The sequence below is a fragment of the Hypanus sabinus genome, chromosome 2, assembly GCF_030144855.1.
Source record: "Hypanus sabinus isolate sHypSab1 chromosome 2, sHypSab1.hap1, whole genome shotgun sequence".
Classification (NCBI taxonomy): Eukaryota; Metazoa; Chordata; class Chondrichthyes; order Myliobatiformes; family Dasyatidae; genus Hypanus; species Hypanus sabinus.
The window spans coordinates 165,810,537-165,835,756 of record NC_082707.1 but is presented as its reverse complement, the minus strand read 5'-3'; the positions used below and the strand labels follow the sequence as shown (position 1 = coordinate 165,835,756).

General features: G+C 41.1%; 1 protein-coding gene across 1 annotated transcript in view; it reads left to right on the top strand.

Annotated features, from left to right (window-relative positions):
* Nucleotides 1–47: 47 nt before the first annotated feature.
* The window catches only part of trmt61a (tRNA methyltransferase 61A), a 56,202-nt gene continuing 31,029 nt past the window's right edge, over nt 48–25,220 (top strand). Inside the window, exons 1-2 of the mRNA XM_059958694.1 lie at nt 48–146; nt 14,662–15,023. Of these exons, the coding sequence (XP_059814677.1) occupies nt 14,693–15,023 (331 nt within the window). The 5' untranslated portion in view covers nt 48–146; nt 14,662–14,692. The remainder of the gene's footprint in view (nt 147–14,661; nt 15,024–25,220) is intronic.

The following is a 25,220-nucleotide window of genomic DNA, read 5'->3' as shown; positions in this document are numbered from 1 at the left end:
TAGTCCCATTCACGGCACGATTTGTCAATCAAAGCGGAGCGTGTCGGAGAGGATGTGTCCAACGTCATCGTCGAGCGACGAATCGAAGAAGGTCGAGACGTCATATTCGCGCGTCCAGACTTGGGGGTGCATGTGTGAGGTTGTCGGTGAGTTTTGGTTCTTGTTGAACGATCCTCCGAGATTTAACGAGTTATCGGTTTGATTGTGTGTTGTCCGGTCGTGGGAGCTTGTGTGCTGAGTCTGGCAGGAACAGATCACGGCTAGTGAATGTACCAGTGTGCTAATGGCCGGCATCTTGTGCGGCTGCTGTCCCGCCTTTTGTATAGAAGTGCATTACTTGATAAACAAAGTACAGCAGCATTTCTACACACATGTTGTAGAGCGCAAAGTGTACTCTGCTGTTATTCAGATTAAATGTCTTTTATTCTGCTATTAAGAGATCATTCGAGTACAAGAAATTCTGCAGTTGCAGCAATTTTGAGCAACACACACAAAATGCTGGAGGAGCTCAGCAGATCACCCTCTGTGGAGGGAAATGAATATTCGACTTTTCCTCCCGAGACCCTAGTGCTGATTGAAGAATCTGGCCCGAAACCTTTACTGTTCATTTCCTTCCATAGATGCTGTACGACCTGCTGAGTTCCTCTAGCATTTTGGGCGTGTGCTCATTCTTCCTCCAAGATAATGTTCCCACTTGATGTCATTATAAAATTACATCCTGTTCAAAGAAAAGGCTGGTGATTAGAATTTTGTTTGCAGGCCGGTGACAAGGAATACACCATCACGAAAAAACAAGCTCTTTGACCTGAAATTCTTCTCTTCATAGAGAACTGCCTGACCTGACCATTTGTAGCACATTGTTTAATTTTTTAAAGCATATAATCTATCTTTATTATCATACTGGAAGAGCTTAGTATTTTTGATTGACTTTCCTCCCTCTGATTTGAGTTATCTAAAATTATGTAAATTTTGTCTGCACCCACGTGTATATCATTGAAATGTACATTAAAGATTGAACTGGTTCTAGAACTAACTCTTGGAATACTCTGCTATGCACTTTTCTCCAGTTTTTCACTATTACTGAGGGACAGTAATTCCTCAAAGTAATGAAAGGTGATCTTTGTGCCTTTTTTAGATAGAAGACAAGGTTTTAGTTTAACATATTTGAAAACTGGCCTCTCTTGACTCCGGTTTTATGAGGGTGTTATTATAGGTTATTGTCCTTGAGTATTTGGAGTGGGAGTTGAACTCACAACCTTCTGGTTCAGAAATGAGTGTTCCATCATGTTCTTAGTGTTCTGGTGATTCAGTTGTTACAATTGGTCAACAATAATTATTTTGTGTGTGTATCAGAACAAGGTCTTTTGGTCTTGCGATAGTGCTGGCACTTTTAAGTGAATTGTGTTGCAGAAAATCAAACTTAAATGGCTCTGATTCTGTGAGTTGTGCTTTCAATCATAGAAAAGCAGAGCACATAAGGAGCTAATGGAGGCATCACATTCACACTGGTCAAAAAGGAACGTCGGCCTAATCGTGTTTGGTTTTGGTCTGAAACCCTTTATCTTGCACTGACAAGTGCATATCCAATGACTTTTTAAATATGTTGAATTTTTCTGCCTTCACCATCTTTGACACATGATGTCTGTGCCAACCATGGGGCCAGTTCAGACTAATCTCATCTGCTGGTACATGATTCATATCCCTTTAAATCAGGAATGTTCATGTATCTACTTGAATGCCTTTCAAACATTACTATCATATTTCCTTCCATCACTGTCTGATTCCCCAGCTCCTAGCAGTAAGTTCCAGGCATCCACCTTTCTGTTTTTATAGGAAAAAAACTTGTCCCACTTATCTCCATTAAATGTTCTCTCCACCCCCCCCCCATACCATAAATGTATGCCCTCCTGTATTTGCGCCCCCCCTGGGAGAAAGACACTGGCTATCTACCATAACTACGCTTCTCATGATTTTATATACTTTGCTTAGGTCTCCTGTCAGCCTCCACAATCCAAGCTAGTCTAACCGCTCCTCACAGCTAATACAATTTAATCCTCTTTTGCACCCCCTCCAAAGCTTCCAGTCTGTCCTGCAGTGACCAGAACTGCACAGTGTTCCAAACGTGGCCTAACTGAAGTTTTATAAGGTTGCAACATAACTTTCAAACTTTCTACTCGACTGATGAAGACAAGTATGCTCTACGTGTTCTTTACCACCCTGTCTACTTTGCCTCTTTTGGGAGCTCTGGATCTGCACCGCAAGGTCCCTCTGCATTTTAATGTTCATTTAAGGTCTGTCATTTATTGTATACTTTCCCCTTGCATTTGACCTTCCAAAGTGTAACATCTCTCACGCCCACCAGCTGCGTTTCTGCACCCATTCTCCAGCTGATCTATGTTGTGCTCTGTCCTTTCACAACCTTCTTCACTAAACAGAATTTTTGTGTTGACTGCAAACTTACTAATCTTTCCATGCACAGTTTCATCCAAATCATGTATACATATCACACACAGCAGAGGTCCTGGCACTGATCCCTAAGGAACACAACTACAGACCTCCTAATACAGATGATCTTTCTAGTACTGTCTTATGTCTTCTGTGGCTAGTCAGATTTCAATCCAATCTACCAAGTCACCATGAAGTCCAAGACTTTAATTTCTGGATCAGCCGACCTTATCAAATGTCTTCCTAAAGGCCATGCAGATGTCATCCACTGTCCTACCCTCATCAATCATCTTCATTATCTCCTGAAAAAATTAAATCTATTTGTAAGCTGTGACCTGCCCTGTGCAAGGCCATGTGACTGTTTCTAATAAGCCCATGCTTTTCCAAATGCCAGTAAATCCCATTCCTAAGGATCCTCTCCAATAGCTTCCCTAAGGCTGATAGGCCAATATTAAGCTGGAATAACCATGTTGCACAGGTTGGCTCTGTGGTTAAGAAGGCATGCGGTGCATTGGCCTTCATCAACCATGGGACTGAGTTTAAGAGCCGAGAGGTAATGTTGCAGCTATACAGGACCCTGGTCAGACCCCACTTGGAGTACTGTGCTCAGTTCTGGTTGCCTCACTACAGGAAGGATGTGGAAGCCATAGAAAGGGTGCAGAGGAGATTTACAAGGATGTTATCTGGATTGGGGAGCATGCCTTACAAGAATAGGTTGAGTGAACTCAGCCTTTTCTCTTTGGAGCAACAGAGGATGAGAGGTGACCTGAGAAAGGTGTACATGTTGTTGAGAGGCATTGATCATGTGGATAGTCAGAGGTTTTTTCCCAGGGCTGAAATGGCTAACACGAGAGGGCACAGGTTTAAGGTGCTTGGAAGTAGGTACAGAGGAGACGTCAGGGATGTTTTTTATGCAGAGAGTGGTGAGTGCGTGGAATAGGCAGCAATGGTGGTGGAGGCAGATATGATGGGGCCTTTTAAGAGACTCCTGGATAGGTACATGGAGCTTAGAAAAAATAGAGTGCTATGGGGTAACCCTAGGTAATTTCTAAAGTAAGTACATGTTCGGCACTGCATTGTGGACCGAAGGGCCTGTATTATGCTGTAGGTTTTCTATGTTGCCCTTAAACAGAGGAACAACATTTGCTATTCCTCAGTCCTCTGGGACCTTGTCTGTGACTAGAGAGGATAGGAAGATCACTTTCAATTCTCCAACAATTTCTTCTGTTCCCTCTCTGAATAACCTGGAATAGATAGCATCAGGATCTGGCAATTATCCACTTTAGTGGTGGGTAAATTAATGGAAAGTATTCTTAGAGATGGTATATATAATTATCTGGATAGACGGGGTCTGATTAGGAACAGTCAACATGGATTTGTAAGTGGAAGGTCATGTTTGACAAATCTTATTGAATTTTTTGAATAGGTTACGAGGAAAGTTGACGAGGGTAAAGCAATGGATGTTGTCTATATGGATTTCAGTAAGGCCTTTGACAAGGTTCTGCATGGAAGGTTGGTTAGGAAGGTTCAATCGTTAGGTATTGATATTGAAGTAGTAAAATTGGATTCAACAGTGGCTGGATGGGAGGTGCCAGAGAGCAGTGGTGGATAACTGTTTGTCAGGTTGGAGGCCGGTGACTAGTGGTATGCCTCAGGGATCTGTACTGGGTCCAATGTTGTCTGTCATATACATTAATGATCTGGATGATGGGGTGGTAAATTGGATTAGTAAGTATGCAGATGATACTAAGGTAGGTGGCGTTGTGGATAATGAAGTAGGTTTCAAAGTTTGCAGAGAGATCTAGGCCAGTTAGAAGAGTGGGCTGTGCGATGGCAGATGGAGTTTAATGCTGATAAGTGTGAGGTGCTACATTTTGGTAGGAATAATCCAAATAGGACATACATGGCAAAATGGTAGGGCATTGAAGAATGCAGTAGAACTAGGAATAATGGTGCATAGTTCCCTGAAGGTAGAATCTCATGTGGATAGGGTGGTGAAGAAAGCTTTTGGTATGTTGGCTTTTATAAATCAGAGCATTGAGTATAGGAGTTGTGATGTAATGTTAAAATTGTACAAGGCATTGGTAAGGCCGAATTTGGAGTATTGTGTACAGTTCTGGTCACTGAATTATAGGAAAGATGTCAACAAAATAGAGAGACTGCAGAGAAGATTTACTAGTATGTTACCTGGGTTTCAGCACCTAAGTTATAGGGAAAGATTGAACAAGTTAGGTCTTTATTCTTTGGAGTGTAGAAGGTTGAGGGGGACTTGATAGAGGTATTTAAAATTATGAGAGGGATAGATCGAGTTGACATGGATAGGCTTTTTCCATTGAGAGTAGGGGAGATTCAAACAAGAGGACACGTTGAGACTTAGGGGGCAAAAGTTTAAGGGTAACATGAGGGGAATTTCTTTACTCAGAGAGTGGTAGCTGTGTGGAACGAGCTTCCAGTAGAAGTGGTAGAGGCAGGTTCGGTATTGTCATTTAAAGCAAAATTGGATAGGTATATGAGCAGGAAAGGAATGGAGGGTTATGGGCTGAGTGCGGGCCAGTGGGACTAGGTGAGAGTAAATGTTCGGCATGGATTAGAAGGGCCAAGATGGCCAATCGCCTCTGATCTGGGCCGACATTTACGTGCTGGGCGGCACCCAAGTAATTAGCTTGTTTATTTCGGCATTTTTCTTAAAGATGTGCTGGGTGCACCCCGGCTAGTACTGCACCCCTGCATGCTTGGCAGATCGGTATCGGTCCGTGGCCCGGAGGTTGGGGACCACTGCCCTACTGTTCACTGTGTAAGATCTAATCTGGTCGGTCCTCCCAAAGTGCAACACTCACACTTGTCTGCATTAAATTCCATCTGCCATTTTTTAGCCCATTTTTCCAGCTGGTCCATATCCTGCTCCAAGCCAAGGTAGTCTTCCTCACTTTCCGTTACATCACCTAATCTTGGCGTTATCCACATATTTGCTGATCCAGTTAACCACACCTTCATCCAGATCATTGACAAACAACAATGGACCCAGCACTGATCCCTGCAGCACTCCACTAGTCACAGGCCTCCAGTCACAGAGGCAACTATCTACTCTGTGGCTTCTCCCACAAAGCCAATGTGTAATCCAGTTTACTACCTGATCTTGAATGCCGAGCGACTGAACCTTCTTGACCAGCTTCCTAAGCAGGACCTCGTCAAATGTCTTCCTAAAGTCCATGTAGAAACCATCCACAGCTTTGCCTTCATCAAGTCATCAACTTTCTGGTAGTTTCCTTGAAAAACTCTTAAGATTGGTTAGACATGATCTACCACACACAAAGCCATGTCTATGTCTATTCAAATACTTATATATGCGATCCCTCAGAATACCTTCCAATAACTTTCCCACTACTGATGTCAGGATTACTGGCCTATAATTTTCTGGTTTATTTTTAGAGCCTTTCTTGAGCCTATTTGAACTTAAACTCTATTTGAGTTCTTTCAGCTTTCTTCAGGGTCCTGTCTGTTTTCAGCTTCCTAAACCTTACATATGCTTTTTTATTTTTGGCTAAATTTGTCAAATCTCTTATCCAATGTGCTGGTCCTGAATTCCAAGAAGTTCATACATAAGTAACTCCCACATATCAGATGTGGACTTGCTCAATCACAACAGCAGCCCTGAGCCTACTCTCTCCACCTCCTACCCAACTATGTTGTAATTTGCCTTCACCCAATTTAGTACTTTCCTTCCAGATCCAGGATTGTAGCTATTCTAAAACTAATGGTATATATATACACACTTTGGAGTAGTTGGCGATACATCAGAAGATGTGTAGCTCGAGTGGTCGATGGCTGGGTTGAGTTGTTCTCTGATCTTGGCAATTTACTTGCAAATGTTTCATCACCTTGTGAGGAAACTTCATCAGTGCACTGTTGATTGTGATGTGTCCCCCGAATGCTTGGTCTTTATATACTTTTCAGTCAGCTGATTGGGTGGTATTTTGGAAACAGTTTTTTTTAGTTTAGTTTTAGTTTCAGCAATTAGTATTCAGATTTAGTTTCTGAAATGACATCCAATCAGCTGATTGAGAAGTATTTAAAGGACAAGCATTCGGAGGACACACCACAATCAACAGTGCACTGACAGTGCCTCTTCGCACGGTGTCAAAGCATTTGCGAGTAAATTGGCAGGATTGGAAAAACAACTCTACCCAACTATGGTACAGTCTTTCCTTGGTTGGATTATCTACATACTGTTTCAATAAACCCTCTTTTATGCACCTAAAAGGTTCAGCACATGGTGGCCAGATCCAAACTGTAGAATAATTCAAACAAGTTTCAGATCTTTGGTGCTTGTCCACCAGAGATTGGAGTAAAGAAAATCATCCTCAGCTCTAGCTCGCTGGCTAAAAAGTGACATGACTCTTGGATAGGACAGACTTGAGGAAGGAAATGTACCTATTTTACTAATGAACAGATGGACCAGATGAATATTCCTGCAGCTTCAATTACTATTACTAGTAATGTATTTTTCTTTCTAGACTTCAAATTGATTTACTCACTTGTACTTAGCAGACGAGCTATTTAAACTTGTGTCCAGGCCCTTAGATCCCAACAGGCTCTCTGTACCCTCCCATTTCTTGTCTGTATGTTGTCTTTTTGTCATCCCCAAATACATTACTTAACACTCCTCTGGACTGAATTCCATTTGCTTCATCTCTGCCCGCCCTGTTCATTAGTAGCAGAGAACATTTTGTGCATCATCTATAGAGGCCTCAATCATTTCTCCTATACTTGGGTCTGAATTACTGGTTTGTACAATGAAAAGATGCCTTGTACTGATAGACATTTAAAGCAGAGTTAGGTCTAACTTCCCTATGGATCTTGTGCAGTTTTAATAAGCTGTGCCATCGTAACAAACAAAATGCTGGGAGGAACTTTGCAGGTCAGGCAGCATCTATGCAAGGGAATGAAGAGTCGACGATTCAGGCTGAGAGCTCTCATCAGGACTGGACTCTGCCTGAAATGTTGACTCTTTACTCCTCTCCAAAGATACTGCCTGACTGGGGGGGGTGTCTCCCGATTTTCAGTATCTGTAGAATCTTCTGTGTTTATAGTGTTCTGCAGAGATGCTTCAGACTTAAACAAAACTGGAATTTTTGCCTAGCCATTCATGAATAAGAGTAGAAAAACATAATAATTAACTACTGGACTAGAGTATGATGTGGTAAATTTAAGTCTTTAAGTTGAAAGGAAAACACATGACCAGTAATGGTAATTGCAGCTGCAGGAATGTTGGAAAACACATCTGGTTTATATATATATATATTAGTCAGGAAAGAAAATTTGCCTTCTATACTCAATCTGCCTATGCGTGACTTTGAATCTGTTTGTTTGCCAGCCCTATGGGATCAAGGATGATTTTTGTTCACTCTCAATTCTGAAGGAGATTAATGAATTCTGACTCGGATGCTCTCTGTTACAAATTGTTTGGATTAATATTCAATTTGTATTTGCTCTCAATGTGCTACTGTCAGAGGCTTGAAGGACCTGGTGCCTTTAAGGATACTTCTCAGTTGTTCTAAGAGTTGATGGACCAAGGATTCTGGTATAATGATGAGAATGTTATGGAAGCTTTGACAATGTGATTTTTTTTTAAAGTGTTTCTTGTTCTTTTGGGACATTGCTTAGACTAATGGGACCTTCAGATAAAATAATTGTTTCTCGAGTCGGGCATGGACTTGCTGCGGCTTGCTTATTGGAATTCACTGAATATGATTGGGATTGGAGCCTCTATTGTATTTCCTATCCTGCTAATGGATAATGTAGTGAGAGCATACTGTGGTACTTCAGTAATTTGAGGTGATGATTTGTCCGTGTCTCTGAAACGACGTGCACACTGTTGCTCAGTTATGGTTGATGCTGCTTTCCCCGTTCTTTTTGGATTTGCTTTGTGATGAAGATCATCTCCATTATGCCTTTTGCTGGGTGGAATCTGCATTGCAGCTGTGGTGGAGCTCTTCAGTTTATGGAAGAAGGCAGCTGAGGAAGACTCTTGCCATGTTTTCTCTTTGGCAGACAATGCAAAGCCTCCCTCCCATTTGCATAATTACTGCATCCAGATGTTTCCTTTGTGGAAAATGATGCAGACTCCAACATCCGAGATCACCCTGTGTAGTCAGATGAGAGGCATGAGTCATGAATTTGCCACATAAGTACTTCTGACTGCACGTTAGTATTTTGGCAGTGTTTTGATCTGCTCCAGAGGCCTTGTTGTTTTTGACTTTTGCTGGGCTGGGGGTGTGACGTGATTACGGGGGATAGCATACTGTGGCACATAGTGAAAGACAAGTTTTTACTTCTATGAAGTGCTCCTTCAGCAGGCACTATGTGTCCTTGATTAGCTGTCTTTGGAAGTGTCATAGTTGCTTGAGCCACATGTTCTCGACAGTGTGAAGAATCCATGAATCTCAGTTAGCTTCTGCATCTCCTGCAGTGACTTCACCTACCATCTGTTGTATAATTGAGGATATTTTGTTCTTTGTCATGATGGTAGTTTCCAGTCTAGGAAATCATGACATTTACAACTTATTAACACATCTGCCATGATCATTCTTACCTGTGCAGTTCTGCTTACTGGGACAGAAACTGAGAGATTCTTTGCAAATGCTAATTTGGAAAGGCTCTTGTTAGTTGCGACAGTACAGTGGCTGTTGGTCCAGTGGTCATGAACTCCTGCCATGGTGCTGGTGCTGTAAACTTTCAAACAGTCCTTCACAAGAGAACTGCGCTCTTTTGAGCATTGTATCTCAAAGGATGTCTTTGTTTAGAGAAGAGTGCAGTGCTCGATGATTCACAAACTCCGGTAGTTAAATTACAAACAATAAAGCTGTGCTTATTGAAATTTAAAATGTTAAGGATCAGAATCAGATTTATCAGCACTAACATACGTTGTGAAATTTGTTTTACCTCAGCACTACAGTGCAAGACATAAGCTACTATAGGTTACAAAAAAAGACTGAAATTCCCAATATTTTGAAGGGAGCTAATTAGATCTAGATTCAAGATTGTTTAATGTCAATTCCGGTACATAATTGTAAAGGAAATCGAAATAATTGTTAATCCAGATCAGATGCAATGCCGAAAAGAACACAATAATAATGAAATAAAACACTAAATACTGAAGACTCCTGTCCTGAGGAAGCGTCTTGGCCTGAAATGTCGACTGTGCTCTTTTCCATAGATGCAGCCTGGCCTGCTGAGATCCTCCAGCATTTTGTGTGTGTTGCTTGGATTTCCAGCATCTGCAGATTTTCTGTTGTTTGAGCGAGCTTATATACATTGTTTTCTATGACAATAAAGTGACCTTGTATCTGTATATAAGGTGACTGATGGGAACCTAATGGTGGTTGGGGATGTAAAGTAGAAAAACTATTTTTCAATTACTTAAGACTGTCTAGGTTCAGAGCAAGAATTGGCCCAGGAAGTAAGCGGGTAAAGTGATTTCATTAAACAGTGGAACAAGCTTGAAGCCCACACCTGTTTCTGAATACCTATGTGTAATTTTAGAAATGACCATGGCACTGATTTAATTCATTTAGATTGTTGGTTCCTTCCCAGGCAGTTGCCTCTATTTCATTTCCTTAGCCAAGTTTCAGCTATAGCCATTGTGAAATGTTTCACCTTGTTTTGCACTATGACTGGTTTCTTAACGTAATGTAATTTGTCTCTTAAGCAAGTTGCTTCCTCAGTAAGCTCTGCATTGGAAGATATTCAACAATCTTATTATCTCTTGATGTTTCAGAAGCACTTGCAGTCCTGGGGCTAGTCTGGATGTACCAAACTGCTCTACAATATAAATGCTTGTCACTTCATTACTCATTTACATGTGAGTTGGCTAATAATGAATTGGTGTTATTCTCTGTTCTCACTTGTAGTGACTTCTGTTATTGGGTTCTTTATATAGTAGGTTAGCTCTAGCATTCTAGTATTTGCCTTTTTGATCAAAATAAGTTGTGTTGCAACTAGTCAATAAAAATTTGATTGTGGTAATCCTCTAACAAAACATCCTGTGACCATGGGTATAAGATTCCAATGTAAGTGTGATGCAAGTTAATAAAACACCTCATGATTAAAGTTTCTCCAGGCAGGACAGCTTTATTTCCCATTCCAAGTTGTTCTTGAGAAGGTGGTGGTGTGCTGTCTTCCTCACTTGGTACATTTTGTGTGCTGAATTCCCACAATGTTGGGTACGATGTTCCGAGATTTTAACCTGGTGATGTGGAGAGCATTCTAACTGGCTGCATCACTGTCTAGTAAGGACAGGCCACTGCACAGGATCTGAAAAAGCTGCAAGCTCAGCCAGCTCCATCCTGGACACCAGCGTTCCCAGCATCCTTCAAAAGGCAGCATCCATCATTAGGGGACCTCTCCTCCCCATCAACCAGGACATGCTGTCTTCTTATTGCTACCATCAAGATGGAAGTACAGGAGCCTGAAGACACACACTCAACATTTTAGGAACAGCTTCTTTCCCTCTGCCGTCAGATTTCTGAATGGATATTGAACCTATGTACACTATCTCAATTTTTTGGCTCTCCTTTTGGATTACTTATTTAATTTAAAATACATTTCTTGTTGTATAGTCTTTATTATGTATTGCAATGTGCTGCTGCCTCAAAACAACAAATTTCCTGTATATGCCAATGATATTAAACCTGATGCTGAATTCTGAAGTATTCCAAGTGAGGATAGTTTGTGACATGGAGAATAGTTTTCCCGTGTATCTGCTCCTTTTGCCCATCCTTTCTTTTTGGTGAAAGGCACAGATTTAGGGGATGTTGCTCTGGCAGCTTTAGTGAGCTGTAAATAATGAGTACTGCAGCATCGCAATAGAGAACTGGAGAAAAGCAATGCTTAAAATAGTTGATGGAATGCAGACTGCTCTATACTGGATAGTTTTTGAGCTTTTAATGTTCTATTAGAGCTGCAACTGTCAAGGTACAGTGAATCACATTCCTGATTTGCGTCTTATGGGTGGCAAAAAGGCTTTCCAAAGTCAGGTGAAGCACTTCCTTCCTGAATAACAAGCAGCTCCAACTGTTAGATGAGAAATATAGTCAGAATTGATATTACCTAGGTCATAGAAATTTAGCTATAAAAAATTATTAATTCAGGTTCTGTTCTGCGTGTGTGTGTCTTGAGTTTGCAGTTTCAGGAACTATTTAGTAAGGTAATTTTAAAACACTGCTTGTGCTTTTTTTAAAAAAAATCATGCTAACTTTGTTAGGCCTTCAGAAAATAGATTTCATTAGATAAAGTTGGGTTTAGCCAATGCATGGCATTGTGTACTGTGACAGGATCTGAATGGTATCAGTAGCAAGAATTCAACCTAGGTAAACCAATTGCAGTAATTAATATGACCTCTAATATCTTGCATGACATATCAAAAATAACTCGCCACTTCTATAGGGAGTGCATATATGGATGTTGTTGTTGACCAGCTTTGCTCCAGCAAGTTAATTGGATGAAAAGCTCAAACGTTTAGGTGAGGTGACAATATGTTGATTTTTGGATGACTAATTTGGAGTGCAAGAGAAAAGCCTATTTATAATTTGGCTAGCATCATTCTCTACAGAAGTATATCGCTTCTTAGGGAAATTTGTAACAGAAATGTCTGAAAATGTGCTTGAGTACTTCTGCATCATCTAAGAAATAAAAGTAATTGAGCCATAAATTGTATCCTTGCTTCTTTGTAAGATTTCCAATTAAATTTCTGCCTTGATAATAAGTTCCCTGGACCGTAGCGTTTGGCTATTGCCTTATAATGCATGGGAAAACATTTCATACTAGGGACAGACACCACTGCCATTATTTGACTGTTACATCACTGTCTATCTACTAATGGTCCTAATGAATGTTTTAGTGCATTTGATACTGGAATTGAGCTTCCCAAGCTGATTAAAGCACTTACATTGGCTCTAGTTTCCTGCTGCAACAGAAAACGAAGTGTAAAGTTTTGTTAACATATTCATCATGGTAGATATTATGTTCTAAGCTATGATAGACAGAAGTATGGATAATAATTTGTATTATTAAGCCTGTCTTTAAAAATAATACCAGGCACCAGCTTTCACCTGCAAAGTGCATTTATTTCTAGATTTTGCTTAATTGACAATGTTGTGTTTTCTAGTTACTGAATCAGAAATTATTTAATTTTTCAAACCTGACTATAGCAAGTCCAATAGAGCTATTTAAGCATTGCTAGCAAGAAAAAAAAATCTGCTATTAAAATATACTTCAACTTTCCTGATTACTGATCTAGTGTGTGCAACGTGCTGCTGAGTCATAAGATTAGAAAGGTCACATTTAGTTCTTAATCTGTCTTGAGTTATTTTATCTCAGCAGAGGGCAAGGTAGGAGTTTTACAGTTTTTCATTAGCTTTGAAATCACAAGTTGAAGTCTATAATTACATGATTGCTATTCAGTGCGTCAGTGGGTGGAGAAAGGGTAGGGGAGGGTTCAGCTGTGCTGATTTTTGTTTTACCTCCCCCCACCCTCAAGTAATATAATAGTTTGTTGAAAATTATCTTTAAAAAAACCCCAGCACCAGAGCAAGGAGGGAGAAGCCAGTTAATTATGAGCAACTAAATAGGTCAAGGTGATTTGAGAACACGAGTAATGAGAAGTTGCATAATTCATTGTACCTGCTAGATTGAATCTTGTTTCATTTGTTCCACTATTTTCAAATTCACACTTTAACCTCACTAGGCTTAAAGGTGTGGTTGTATTAAGCAAAATGGGAAGTATATTACTGTTTTTTTTCAATTGGATATTAATATCAACAGAGGGTTTATGTGCTTTCAGAGTACATAACTAACTGGTTAAACCCTAATTTCCGTACATCTTCCTTTGTGTTACTTGAAACTCTGCCAATGCATTTCCTTTATCTTTTCCAAACAAAAATAGGTGTTTACTTGACTATTTAATAACTGTCATGGGATAGCAGCCTTCCTACATTGTGATTATGTGTGCTGATTCTTCCGCTCCCAAATGCAATTGGGAAATTTAAAAAGTGGTATTTGAGATTGCATTCAATATTATGATATTTTATTTCATGATCTGTTTTTGTTCTTTAATGCCCTAAACACTGCAGATGGTGTCCTTGCTACTAATATTGAACGATATGTGTTCTAGTGGGCACAATGCATTTGATCAGTCACGAGTACTAGGGAATGGTGATAAACTGGTGGCATGTTGACCATTGTATGGAGAGGAATATAAAAACTCAGCACATCATTTAGGATAGATTGTTGTTTTGAAAGGAATCTAAAAAAAATTTTGAATCTTGAAACCATTATTCTAAACAAAATACAGAGAGGTGGTTCAGCAAAGATTATGACTTGGAATGCTTTTGAAAATGCCAGCGAATTCAAGCAATTTTCTTTGTGTGTGCTTTTAATAGCAGGATTAGACTGCAAAAGGCTGAAGTGTATTCAGTTTACTCCCATGATAAACAGTGAAGATTACCACAGTAGACTGTATGGAAGAACAGTCTGTCTATAGTTTTTGGATTTCACAATAATGATTGCTTAATCATTAAGTTGAATAAAGTTGTTTAAGATTTTCTCCTTTATAATTCTGAGTACAAATAGCCTTGCTGTTAGTCACTTTGGAAATTCTTGGAAAACAGTCATCTAATTTTTCCACCTAGTTCTTTCTGTATATTTTTAAATCAAGGGTTAAATGTTGATCAGAGCACTGGCAGAACCCCCAACCCATCTTATCATGACCAGTGGCACAGCTTCCCTTTACCCCCGAGTGAGAGGAAAAATGCAAAACAAATCAAAAATAATAACAATGAACATAAGAAAATATACAAGTGCTGGAAATCAAAGCAACACACACACAAAATGCTGGAGGAATTCAGCAGGTCAGGCAGCATATAGTAAACAGTGAACGTTTCAGGCCAACACCCTAATCAGGACTCAAAAATCATCAGTTGCTCTTTCCTTAAGCATGTATTTTATTCTCATATAATGTAAAACAGTTACCTACAAAGCTTGGAAAAAGTGAACTCTGTTTCATACACAACCCGTTCTACAGGATCCATTCAGATGTTTTGATATAAGTTTGTGTTATGTTGGAGTAGTAAGAAACATTGAAAAGTTTAGTTATGTTTAATTTGATTTTTTTAAAAAAACGTTAACTATGTTATTTTTTACGTTGTTGTTCTTCTCTAGGTTGTCAAGGTTCTAGCATTCCATTTGAAAAATGAGTTTTGTGGAGTATAAAGACATCATTCAGAATGGTGACACTGCCATTGTCTTCCTGGGTCATGACTCTATGTTTGCGATTAAAGTTCAGCAAGGTGGTGCAACACAGACTAAATATGGCGCCATCAAGCATTCAGCAGACCTGATTGGAAAGAGATATGGCTCTAGGATTACATGCAGCAAAGGTGGATGGGTGTATATACTTCATCCAACACCGGAACTCTGGACAGTGACTCTTCCACACCGGACCCAGATCCTTTATTCCACTGATATCTCAATGATTATCATGATGCTCGAGTTGAAGCCAGGATCAATTGTCTGTGAATCGGGTAAGCTACACAAATAACATGGAACCTAAGCTGTCAGACTTCAGTTTGACCTGCATCTGTTCTTGCATGACACGTGTGTAGTTATATCCTGCAATCTATTCGTCTGGCTCAAATATTACAGCTCATTTCTTTGTTTAAAGGTGGATATTAAAATTTTTTTGGTGCTATTGAAAGAAAAAGATGGGTTCCTTCTCCATCTTTTCCTCGGTTGCTTCAGTGGTGCTCTGGTCACCCTCCAAAGGTACTTTATCATGTGAAAGGCTTGAAGTATTTCCACAAGCTGTAGTGCTAAATTATTGCAAGTGTTTTCTTGGGCGTTGTGAAATCAGTGAAATATATTTTATTAGGATATTCATTATGCTTTGTAATCTCATGTTTTGACATTTAATGAAGGCTAATATGTGAGGTGCATTTAACTGTACTGATTTGCTGACTGCTACTTCAGAAACATTAAATGATTTTCATTGAGGACAATTAAGTACTTCTTAAAGATAGGATTTAAATATCAGATTGCGTAGTTGAACTAGAAGTATGTTATAAATATAGCCTGATGTGGGGAAAGTTTTGACATAGATAAGGGAGAATACCAACGTTACAAATTTATGTTTGTGGTTAGGCAAAGATAATTGGTGCCAAAATTAAAGGAACTTTGAAAGAAATGTTTGCAATCTTCGAGCATGGGTTTGAGTATCATTGAAGGTGTGGACCAAGTTGTGTGCTTGCTATTTATTTAATAAACTGTGTGTGATAAAGTGACTGAGACAATCAAGTTTGGAACAAGAAAACTAAATGTTAAGTGTAAAACAGTTAGGATAGGAGAATAGCAGCACCTGATGGAAAAAATGAAACTCATTGTGCTTAAGTGTATACTTGGAATACACTCTGCAGTAGTGCGTAGATTTTTATAGTTGAATTGGTTGCAAGGTCATCGGTAATTAATTTATTGTGAAATATGCTGAGATATAATGGGAAAAAAACTGTGCATGCCATTCATATAGATTACTTTGAAACAGGAGTATGTCAAGGTAGCACAAAGAGAAGGGCAAAAAGTCATAATTTGATTTGAGACTCTTAGACCATAGCCTCAATATCTTTCAATTCCATGAAAGAGAAGTTAGTACTTCATTTTGGTAGATGTGTTCTTAATGCTGAGATACATCCTAGGATGCATTGGGACATAGCATCAGTGATGTAGCCTGGGTTCATGGGGTGTTTGCAGTCAGACATTCTCACCTAGAATACTCAGCCAGGGCTCATCAGGCCCTGGCATGTGTCCCAACAGCATTGGTCCACAGGTCACACCTCTTGGTCCAGAGCCATCTGGAGCCCCACTCAAAGCCTCTGAGAAGGTCCTGATGGCTTTTTTCTTTGCAGCCCCTGTAATGCCAATGAGAGAGTAGGTTCTGCCAGGAAAACGTCTACGCTCCAACTCCACAGGCTCACATCATACACCCCACCCGTATCTGGCACTGCTCTACCTGCTCCTGGTATTTGGCTTTCTTGCGTTCAAATTCCTCTTCAATCCAATCTTCCCAAGAAACTGTCAGTTGTATCGAGGTTTCTGACAGAATGACCATGTAAGGCCAGAGGGATGATGATGCGATGAAGTCGGGGAACTTTAATAGCTTGCCAAGATCAACTTTCTGTTGCAGTCAAATGCCTTGGCGAGCAGGCCTGCTGGTTGTCTGAGCTGTGGCTGTGGTTGGTCTTTTATACAGCTTTGACAAAGGCTACAGGCAGACTTGGTTGGTGGAGGTGCATACTCAGTAATAGGGTCAAAGGTTATGTGGAGAAAGCAGGATAAGGGAGTTGAAAAGGAAAATAAATTGGCGATGATCAAATGGCAAACCAGCCTTGATGGATTGAATGGCCTAATTCTGCTCCTAGGTCTTACTGTTGTATTATGTTCTGCCCATTTTATGGGGAAGAAAAAAAACAAAGACAATAATATTCTACATTATTTAAGTACAACTTGGAGAACAGCTTGCATTATGTGCAGTTAAGTGTGAAAATTTGTTGGTGCTCTGCCTGGTTTACTGCTGCGCCAGTAGACGTATAGAACACATATATTGCCTCCTGGTTTCTCCATTTGATTATTTTTTCTCTAGGATATATTTTTATTAAATATACACTTGTATAGTCCAAGATGTTGTGTTGTCCATTCAGTATACCAAGTATATGTTTACATTTGCCTACATTATGGACATTCTTTTGACATGGCATCAAACTTATATTCCCAAGCAACATTCATCATGATTAACTTGACAGGTTTTTACAGTTATGTTCTGCATTTTCCAGTGGTGGGAGAACCTAATCCTGACTTTTTCCCCTGAAGAATCATTGTGGCAGCTTCAGTGACTCGATGAGTGCATTCCTGCACATTGGAATGTTTGTCTGTGGCTTTTTGCTGTAACCAGTTCCTTGCACTGGAAGCAGGGCAGGTTTCAGATAGGCTAAAGTATGTCTTCCAGCAGCTGTCAATGTTGTCTTATTTTGCATCTCTGGGAATGGCCAGCAGAGCAGCCCAGTGTTTCAAAGTCCAAAGTAAATATACTATCGAAGTACATATACGTGACCATAAACAACCCTGAGATTCATTTTTTTGTGGGCATTCTCAGTGAATCCATAGTAGAATCAATGAAAGACCACACCAGTATGCAAAAGAAACAAGCTGTGAAAATCCAAGTAGAAAGAAATAACAAAAATAAATAAATGAGCAATAACTATTGAGAACATGAGATGTAGCATCCTTGAAAATGAGTGGATAGGTTGTGGGAACATTTCAATGATGGGGCAAGCGAAGTTATCTCCTTTGATTCAAGAGCCTGATGGCTGAGGGGTAACAACTTTTCCTGAACCTTGTTGTGTTAGTCCTAAGGCTTCTGTACCTTCTTCCTGATGGCAGCAGCGAGAAGAGGGGATGTCTTGGGTGGTGGGAGTCCCTGATGATGGATTCTGTTTTCCTGTAACAACATTTCATGTAGATGTGCTTAATGGTGGGGAGCGATTTACTTGTGACGGACTGGGCCGTATTCACTACTTTTTTCTGTAGGATTTTCTTTTCAAGGGCATTGATATTTTTTCCATACCAGGCTGTGATGCAGCCAGTCAATATGCTCCTCATTATACACATCTAGAAGTTTGCCAGAGTGTTAGATGACATGCAGATTCTTGGCAAACTCCTAAGGAAGTAGAGGCACTGCCGTGCTTTCTTCATAATTGAACTTGCATGCTGGGCCAAAGGGCGGACCTCCAAAATAATAATACTGAGGAATTTAGAAGTTGCTGAACCTCTCCACCTCTGATCCTCCAATGAGGACTCCTGCAGTTTCCTCCTCCTGAAGTCAGTAATCAACTCCTTGGTCTTGTTGACATTGAATAAGAAGGCACCACTCAGCCAGGTTTTCAATCTCCCTTATTCATTACCGCATTTGATTTAGCCTACGACATTGGTGTCATTAGCAAATTTGATTATGGTATTGAAGCTGTGTTTAGCCACACAGTCATAAGTGTAAAGTGAGTAGAACAGGAGGCTAAGCACACAGCCTCGTAGTGAACCTGTGCTTGTGGAGGTTGTGGAGGAGATGTTGTTGCCAATCCGAACTGACTGTGCTCTGCAAGTGAGGAAATCAAGGATCCAGTTGTACGAAGAGGTATTGAGGCCAAGGTCTTGAAGCTTATTGATTAGTTTTGAGGGGATGATGGTATTGAATGCTGAGTTGTAATTGATAAAGAGCGTCCTGATGTATGCACCTTTGCTGTCCTGATGTTCCAGGGTTGAGTGAAGAGCCTGTGGATAGCATCAACTGTGGACCTGTTGCTGCAGTAGGTAAACTAGAGTGGATTTAAGTCGCTTCTCAGCCAGTAGTTGATGTGTTTCATCTCAAAACACTTCATCACTGTGCTACTGGATGATTGTCGTTGAGGCAGGTCACCATGTTCTCCTTGGGCACCAGTATTGAAGCCTGCTTGAAACAGGCAGGTAACTCAGATTGCCAAAGTGAGAGGTTAACAATCTCAGTGAACACTCTAGCCAGTTGATTAGCACAGGTTTTCAGTACATGGCCAGGTACTTCGTCTGGGCCAGATGCTTTTCATGGGTTCACCATTCTGAAGGCATGTTGACCTCAGAGACTGACATTACAGGATCATCGGGGCGGTGAGAGGTCATGAAGCCCCGTTGTCACCTGTGCCGCGATTTAACTTTATAAGAGGTGATAGTATTCAAGCCCTGCCACGGCTGTCAGGTGGAGTCTGGAATTACCGCTTTGCCTGTGAGATGGCTTTCAGACAGACAGACAGACAGACATACTTTATTGATCCCGAGGGAAATTCGGTTTCATTACAGTCGCAACAACCAAGAATAGTGTAGAAATATAGCAATATAAAACCATAAATAATTAAATAATAGAAAGGAAATTATTCCAAGTGGAAATAAGTCCAGGACCAGCCTATTGGCTCAGGGTGCCTGACACTCCGAGGGAGGAGTTGTAAAGTTTGATGGCCACAGGCAGGAATGACTTCCTATGACGCTCAGTGTTGCATCTCGGTGGAATAAGTCTCTGGCTGAATGTACTCCTGTGCCTAACCAGTACATTATGGAGTGGATGGGAGACATTGTCCAAGATGGCATGCAACTTGGACAGCATCCTCTTTTCAGACACCACCGTCAGAGAGTCCAGTTCCACCCCCACAACATCACTGGCCTTACAAATGAGTTTGTTGATTCTGTTGGTGTCTGCTCCCCTCAGCCTGCTAACCCAGCACACAACAGCAAACACGATAGCACTGGCCACCACAGACTCGTAGAGCATCCTCAGCATCGTCCGGCAGATGTTCAAGGACCTCAGTCTCCTCAGGAAGTAGAGACTGCTCTGACCCTTCTTGTAGACAGCCTCAGTGTTCTTTGACCAGCCCAGTTTATTGTCAATTCGTATCCACAGGTATTTGTAACCCTCCCTTGGATGGAAACAGCGGTCACCGGTGCCTTAGCCCTCCTCAGGTCCACCACCAGCTCCTTAGTCCTTAGATTGTAACTGGATGCTCAGGATGACAAAGATCACTGCATCCCTTTCCGAGTGTAAAAGGAGACAGCTGAAGGCCTTCTCACTTCAGTTAGCTTGAGGGCAGTAGGCAATGGCACTGAGACTAGCTTTGCATAAAGGGTCTGCTGGGAGGAGCTCATCTCACCATTAATTAAGTCAGGGGTTGGTGCTCGTTTAACTGTTTTGGTGAGCGAGCATCTGGGCAGGGAATCATCCAAAGACTCCACTTACTCATCGAACACACTGTGCAGACTGTATGATTGATATGTCAAGTGCCTTGTTTGCACAACCTGTTTTCCTCCAAGGGTCAGATAGTACAGTATGGTGCAACACAATGAAGTGCTCTGTGGGAACAGTGCCAGGCCCATTCTTTGCCACATTGGGTCATCTGGAATATCAACATTTAATGATCTTTGTACGAAATGGAAGATGGATCAAATGAATGCTGCAGGCCAAGGGAAAGGAATACGAACTCCACTTGCACCATGTACGTTAGCACAAGTTCAAATTCAATTATCATTCAACCAAATATGGTGATCCATGAATACAACCAAATGAAACATCATTCTTCCTGGGTCAAGGTGCAAAACACAGTACTAATAGTCATACACAGCACAAGGCAGATATAGCACACATAAGGTAACAAGTAAACGGACATTCACACAAAAATATATAGAACCCAAGTCCCTGAGTGACATGTCCTGTAAATTGATGGCACTTGGGCGTTATCAGCAAGTACAAGCAATTCTCAGCAGCTTGCAGAAGAACGTATGCCCACAATCCATCTTGCTTTCTACCGAGCGAACACTGGAGGGCAGCACTGCTGGAAGAGCCAACTGTCAACCCAGGATAGACACTGTGCTACACCGCCTTCCGTGTCTACTCTCCTGGACTGTCAACAGGTAAGAACCGAAATCATGCAGCCATCCCACCCACTGTCTATCTCACTAATATACAAGGGAAACAAACTTGAAGCATTTTATCTTACCAATATCCAACAGGGTTTTGCAGTCGCAAGGGAGATGTCAGGACAATCACTTGCTGTTAGACTGCACACCATGCACCAACTCCGATGCCTTTCTGTGGCGGGCAGTAATACGGTACGCACCAAGTCCAGCTTCTCCGCCAACGAGCAGCTCACTGATGGGTAGATCTGCAGTTACTTGAAGTTCTTAATCTCTAGCATTGTCTTGAGATCCTTAAAAAAAGATCCAGAGTCAGCAGCTGGTCTGCTGCTGATGTGCAGGATGAACAACTTTACAGAAGTTCTACAAAGCTTCTTTGAGAAGCACTCTCAGAGTCCGCAGGAAAAAGAAACATACAGAGGTTTTATCGTGCACCAAGGAGAACACTCTTAATTAAGAGGCTTTGAGGTGTGCTGGCTCGTCGAGATCCTCTTTGACCTCTATTCCTGATGCAGGAGCAGAGTCTGCATATTTTTAGGAGTTGACATATTTACTCTGACGTTCTGAACATTCTTGAGCATATAAAAAAAGCCTACTGTTTGATTTGCATCCCACCAGTGTGCTAGGGAATAAATAGAGGTTTTATGGTTCTACTACTTAATCTCTTTTCGGTGTTTTTGGGAGCTTCTATTTCTCCATATCAACCTTCTGATCTTTCTTTAGGAGGCATTGACCTCAGACAAATATTATTTCTTGAAATGTGACCCACCTGGTTAGCTTGGACACAAACAGGAAGCCATTTGGGACCAGATTGATCTTGATCAATTATAGTTACTCCATCTGCAGGGTTGCCGAAGGCATTACACAGCTCAGTATTGTTTACAATTTCCGTCAAAAGTGTGGAGGTGGCGTCCTGTTTACTGTTGACTCTGCTCAATCAACTAGCCTCATCACTGTTGAGGCCCTCCGTCGATTGGGGTCAACCTTAGATATTGCATCCTAACTGTACATGATATGCAAGCACAGGCAGTATGATATGGAGAGCAAGCTGCTGCCCATGCAGCAGGCTCCCCTCTTCCACAACTGATGAACCCAAAGGAACGGCAGCGTCACAGAAGTTGCCCGTCAGTGTTGAACTCAATGTAGGACTGCCTTAGGGACTCTAGTTCTGGATTCTTCCTCAGAGTTTACTGCCGAAGCCTTCCCCATGGGTGTTTATAGCCACAAGGCTGCAGAAGTTTGAGGCCAGAGTTTTCCTTCTCCAAGATGAGCTGCCATCCACGGCTGATGATCCCCATCTGCCCGAAGCAGCAGCTTTTTAGGCACCAGTAATCAGTCTTTGCCCCTTCTCTTTTCAGTAGAAACAGTTTCATCAGGCTTAGTGGCTAAGCTACACCTGAAAGCCAGGAGCTAGACTTGGTTGTCAGAGATTATTTTAGACCCATGTTATTATGAGCGTTTAATAGGTCGTGGGGGGGCTTATCCACATTACTGTCCCTGGCTACCTTAAGGAACTAGTTTCATCACTGAAACACAAAATCCAGCCAGGAACTTGCAAGTGGCAGTTGGTGTACTGGAAGTCAGCCAGGCATTTGTCCTCTGGGATGTAACTTGTGCATTGAACTGGACTGGATCGACTTTTTTATGTCACGTCTCCTACCAGCCATATCTTTGACTTTTGTTGATGGTGACGTTGTCTCTCTGCAGCCAATACCCAAGCTACAGGACAGCAGTCACCATCTGACCACTAAGTTGCCTGTGGGCCCATCACTGCAATTGCTGCCAAAGGTTACGTAGTAGGGGAGGTCCTGTTCCTGATGAAAAAGCAGGTTGATCTTTATGTTGGTGAGGTATTCCAAGGATGCTACATGTTGCATGATGCTTTTCACATTGTGTGTGTTAATTAATACAATTTTTAAAAGCGTTGTTTTATTTTATTTTAAAATTCAAAATTGTATCACCATAGTCAGCTGTTCTGTCCCAGAATGTCCACTGTTTCTGTAAACACCAGGCTGAGGCTCTGGTCTTGATCTCTCCCAAATACTGAGTTGAACATTGAACCTGGTGGGGTGACTGAGGGAAGACCATTGTGTTTCTCCCTCACTGTGTCACCACTTCTGGTTCTGGGCTTCTAGATGGATGCTCCTGGATGCATATTTGCTCTTGAATTTCTGGAGCTGAGCTGTGTTGGGCAATGTGCTGTTTCTGGTATCCAGAAGTTTGGGTTGGGTTGGCTGATGAACTGCTTCCAGCCTCCTATAGTTAGGGTGAAATGGACTTTGCTTTTCACACAGGTTCTTGACTGGGAGTTCTTTTCTGTCTCCTTTTCATCTCTTTTGTTTAATGCTGCCTCATCATTCAAAGAGGTGCAGCTGCTGATGTCTGCCTGGGACATTTGTTGCTTTTTTTTTGCAACCGAGCTCTCAAGGACCACTTGACAAATTGTTGAAGTGAAATGGGAAACAAAAGATTGCTGGAAAAGCAGTCTCCTGCTTGCCTTTGCCGATCAGCCATTGATGGTGGTGGGGGAAGGGTCTCACAACTGAGGTTTAGCAGCTTGCTTTGACTGCATTTTTTTCCTCTTTCTTTCAGTAGCCTCGTTCTCAGCTGGAGGAGGCAAGTTGTATTCTCTCGGGGAGAGCTTGTTGTTTCTTCTGTGTATCTGAAGAAACATTTGAGGTATCCCTGTGGGAGTGGCTTCCCTTTCCATGTTCATTGTTCCCCTTGCAGTCTTTTGCTTGATAGTTTCAAGGCTGGATTTACTGTAAAAGGTGTCATGAGCCCAGGTTTGCTGTAAATATGTTGCATTCTGGGATGTCCTGCATTGACTAAGTTGATGATGCTTCTCCCCAATAGCACATCTGGAGGGTGGAAAAATAGTGGCTCCTTTTCCATCTACTTTAAATGTTATCTCAGCCTGACAATTGTTTTCTCACTGTCTGATGAGATAGTCAGTGTTGACAGTGTTTCTAACTCCCTCGATGTTCCCAGAGCTAGAATGTGGGCCTTGCACTGTGCACTGTTGGGAGAATGTACAAAAATGAACAGTGCTCCATTTTTTCTTCTTTTTTTCTCCTTTTTTTGGAAGGCCCGGAGCAAATTTAAACAGGGTTACCATAGGTAGCATTGAATTATTTAGAAATTCTGCAGATAGGAGGTTCCTGTGGCTTTGAATCCACCTAATATTTTCCTGAGGGATGACATGGCCCTTCTTGATATCCCCTCTGTCACAGTGGTTTAACTTTCACGTTTATTTGCTGGCGTGACTGACAAAAGAGCAAGTACTATTGCTGGCTACGCTTTCAAATATTTTGAACTCTGGGGTTTTGCATTGCAATGTAAACCTGACTTGCAGGAAACAAAATTGGGCGTTTTATTTTGCGAATCCCATTTAAAGAAATTATTTTTTAAATTTGTGGAGAGTTTTGATTGTGGGCAGATGATCTCTGGTAGAGAAAATTAATCTCGTTTGATCGTCGATCTCATTTCTTCAGCATTTTATTAGTGTTGAAAATTTCCAGAGAAGAAATTTTGTCACACAAATGGCCTTTTTTATAATCTGTCTCTCTTCTCCCTTTGTCACTCCCCATTGCTGTAAGATCTTTCCTCCATCTATACATTGTTTTGGCAACTATGTTCATTGAATTTATTCTAATTGACTCTTCCTTGTTAAGTTTTTTTTGGGGTACAAGCATCGAAAAAGGCAGAAGGATAAATAATGTCTATTTTATCAAAAATAAATACAAGAATGTGCTCCATAAATATTTCTTGTTCCTCCAAAGTAATAATTAAAAAATCTGCTTTCATTGATATTGTTCAATCAGAAGCAAAATATAGTCATTATAAAGACACACTAGTATTAATTTTATAATCTATTCACTTCACTTTTAAAAGTAATACAGTCCTGATGCATTTTTCCTGCGGTGTCCTGATTAGAATTCTGCGTTGAATTGGAAGCAAAGGATAAAAGGTACAAAAAAATGTGCGTTGAAGCACACCTCGTGGAATTATATTGATCCTGATCTACGATGACATGAATTTGATTAAATCGCTAAAATCTGTCTGTGCCACCAGATCACTACCTACTTCCTCAGAAGCCTTGAGCTTCATAGAGCCAATGCACAAAGGTTAAAATTTCTCATAAGCAGGTTAGCTTTTAAAAAAAAAACTGATGCAGCATTAGTCGAGTCCTTGACTGCTGCGCAGTTACTGCAGGAGGGAAGACATGTGACTCCTCTGATCTGATG